The sequence below is a fragment of the Alexandromys fortis genome, unplaced genomic scaffold, assembly GCF_014885135.2.
Source record: "Alexandromys fortis isolate MF-2015 unplaced genomic scaffold, M_Fortis_MF-2015_v1.1 scaffold_128, whole genome shotgun sequence".
Lineage (NCBI taxonomy): Eukaryota > Metazoa > Chordata > Mammalia > Rodentia > Cricetidae > Alexandromys > Alexandromys fortis.
The window spans coordinates 4,787,472-4,789,606 of NW_026068012.1; the positions used below are offsets into that span (position 1 = coordinate 4,787,472).

Sequence of the window (2,135 nt, forward strand, 5' to 3'; positions counted from 1 at the left end):
TAATGAGATGATTGTGTGAGTGAATACTGGCTACTTTTTATTTACATTAACTGTTGTATATGTGACTATTTTTGCCTCGTTGTTCATGGAAGTAGATGAGTTTACATACATATGTGTTTATACATGTTTTGTGGATGGTGTTTGTGCCTATGCACATGAATGTAGAGATGAAAAAGGGCATTGTATATGTACATCTTTTGCTCTCTACCCTATCTCCTTGTCAAAATCTAGACTAAACCTTGAACTTGCTATTCTTCAGATAAAATAGCTGTCTAACAACCTGATGACTGGAATCTGCACTTCAACACTGTTGGATTAAAGGTATACTACCATACCTGACTTCTTACCTGGGTGGTGGGGCTGAGCTCAGGTGTTCTTGGCAGCACACCAAATGCTCACACTGGCAAATTCTTCTCTCTAGCACCATAAAAATGTTTTTTAGTATTTATCAGAAACTACTATCAGTGTTTTCCAAATTTTGCTGATGGAATTCTTCATTTCTTTATTCCTGAATGTGTAAACCATTGGATTGAGCAATGGTGTCAGGACATTGGCAAATATAAGTGTGTTTTTCTCAAAGGAGAACGGTGATGAAGGTCGTGCATATACTAATATGCATGGGACAAAGAACAAAACAACAACTATAATATGGGATCCACAGGTGGAGAGAGCTTTATATCGACCTTCAGAACTGTGGGCTCTCAGAGAAAACAAGATAACACCATAGGAGACAAGTAATAAGGAGAAGATAATGATGCAGATAGAACCACTATTGGCAAATACTAAAATAACAAAAATGTGTGTGTCAGTGCAAGCAAGCTTCAATAATGGGAATAAGTCACACATGTAATGATCAATGATATTAGGTCCACAAAAGGGTAACTTCAAGGTGAAAACAATTTGTATGAAAGAATGCAAGAATCCCCCAATCCATGCTACCCCAACCAAAAGAACACAGAGCCTTCGGTTCATGATGGAAGAGTAGTGTAAGGGCTTGCAAATGGCCACATAGCGGTCATAGGCCATAACCGACAGGACAATCACCTCTACAGCAGTAAAAAAGTGTATGGCAAATAGTTGTGCCATGCAGCCTTCAAAGGAGATGGTCTTCCTTTCATAGAAGAAGCCTACGATCATCATGGGTGTTACAACAGTAGAAGTGCAGGCATCTAGTAATGACAGAAATACCAAGAAGAAGTACATGGGTGCGCCCAGCAGTGCAGGGCTGTAGATAATTGCTGCCGCAGTTATCATGTTGCCACCAATAGTTGCAAAGTAGACTAGCAAAAACACAACAAACAGAATTTTCTCAACTTTTGTGTTCTGAGATAGCCCCAGGAGTATGAATTCATTAATAAAGCTCTGGTTCTGCATGATTCTCAAGAAGATGGAAGCAAAATGTGTTCATGTAAATCTGCAAACATGAGTGAAAAATGCTTCATATAATTTTAATATTACCATCAACAATCAAAATATAATAATTGACTTATTACCATAGAATATTAAAATATCTTGATTTGTGTAGCATGTAGAATTGAAATTAAGGCAAATTATGAAATATTTTTAAACAGCCACATTTTTAATATTGAATGAAAACAATTACATTTGCTTAAAGACAGAAATAGTGTATCTTTTAAAGGTCAGTTTTTTTTATCAACTTCTAGTGTATTTTTCAGTAAAATATTAACATATCTTTTGAAGCTAGAGCTATCTATTAGCAAAAACATAATTTATAAACCATACCTGTCATCAGCATGTGCCTCAGTCTGTTACTCGGTGGACGCTACTCAGTCCTGTTCCATTCCATACACAGTAAAGCATCAACTGAATCAATATGTCTGATTTCTTGGAATGGTCTATTGTTTATTATTAGTGTTAATCTAAAATTATAGTAATTACAAGGTGCTGAGAATGAGTAAAATGTCGGTCCTACATGATGTACATTTGTTTATTCCCTTCTCACCACAGACACAAACACACACACAAACACACAAATCCTAAATAGAAAATTAGTACTCTTTTGCTGTAAAATAGGTAAGAATATAGTTTTACTTATAATAGGCACTATAAATAGACAAAACTACCAGACATAAAGGCTGGTTTAATGAAGGAAAAAGCAAATAGTTCTTCATTTT

At 35.6% G+C, this 2,135-nt stretch overlaps 1 protein-coding gene across 1 annotated transcript; it reads right to left on the reverse strand.

Annotated features, from left to right (window-relative positions):
• Nucleotides 1–438: 438 nt before the first annotated feature.
• On the reverse strand, nucleotides 439–1,386 carry LOC126513620 (olfactory receptor 4C15-like). The gene has a single exon (XM_050162104.1). The coding sequence runs from the start codon at nucleotides 1,372–1,374 to the stop codon at nucleotides 439–441; it is 936 nt and encodes a 311-aa protein (XP_050018061.1). The 5' UTR covers nucleotides 1,375–1,386.
• Between the last annotated feature and the right edge of the window lie 749 nt (nucleotides 1,387–2,135).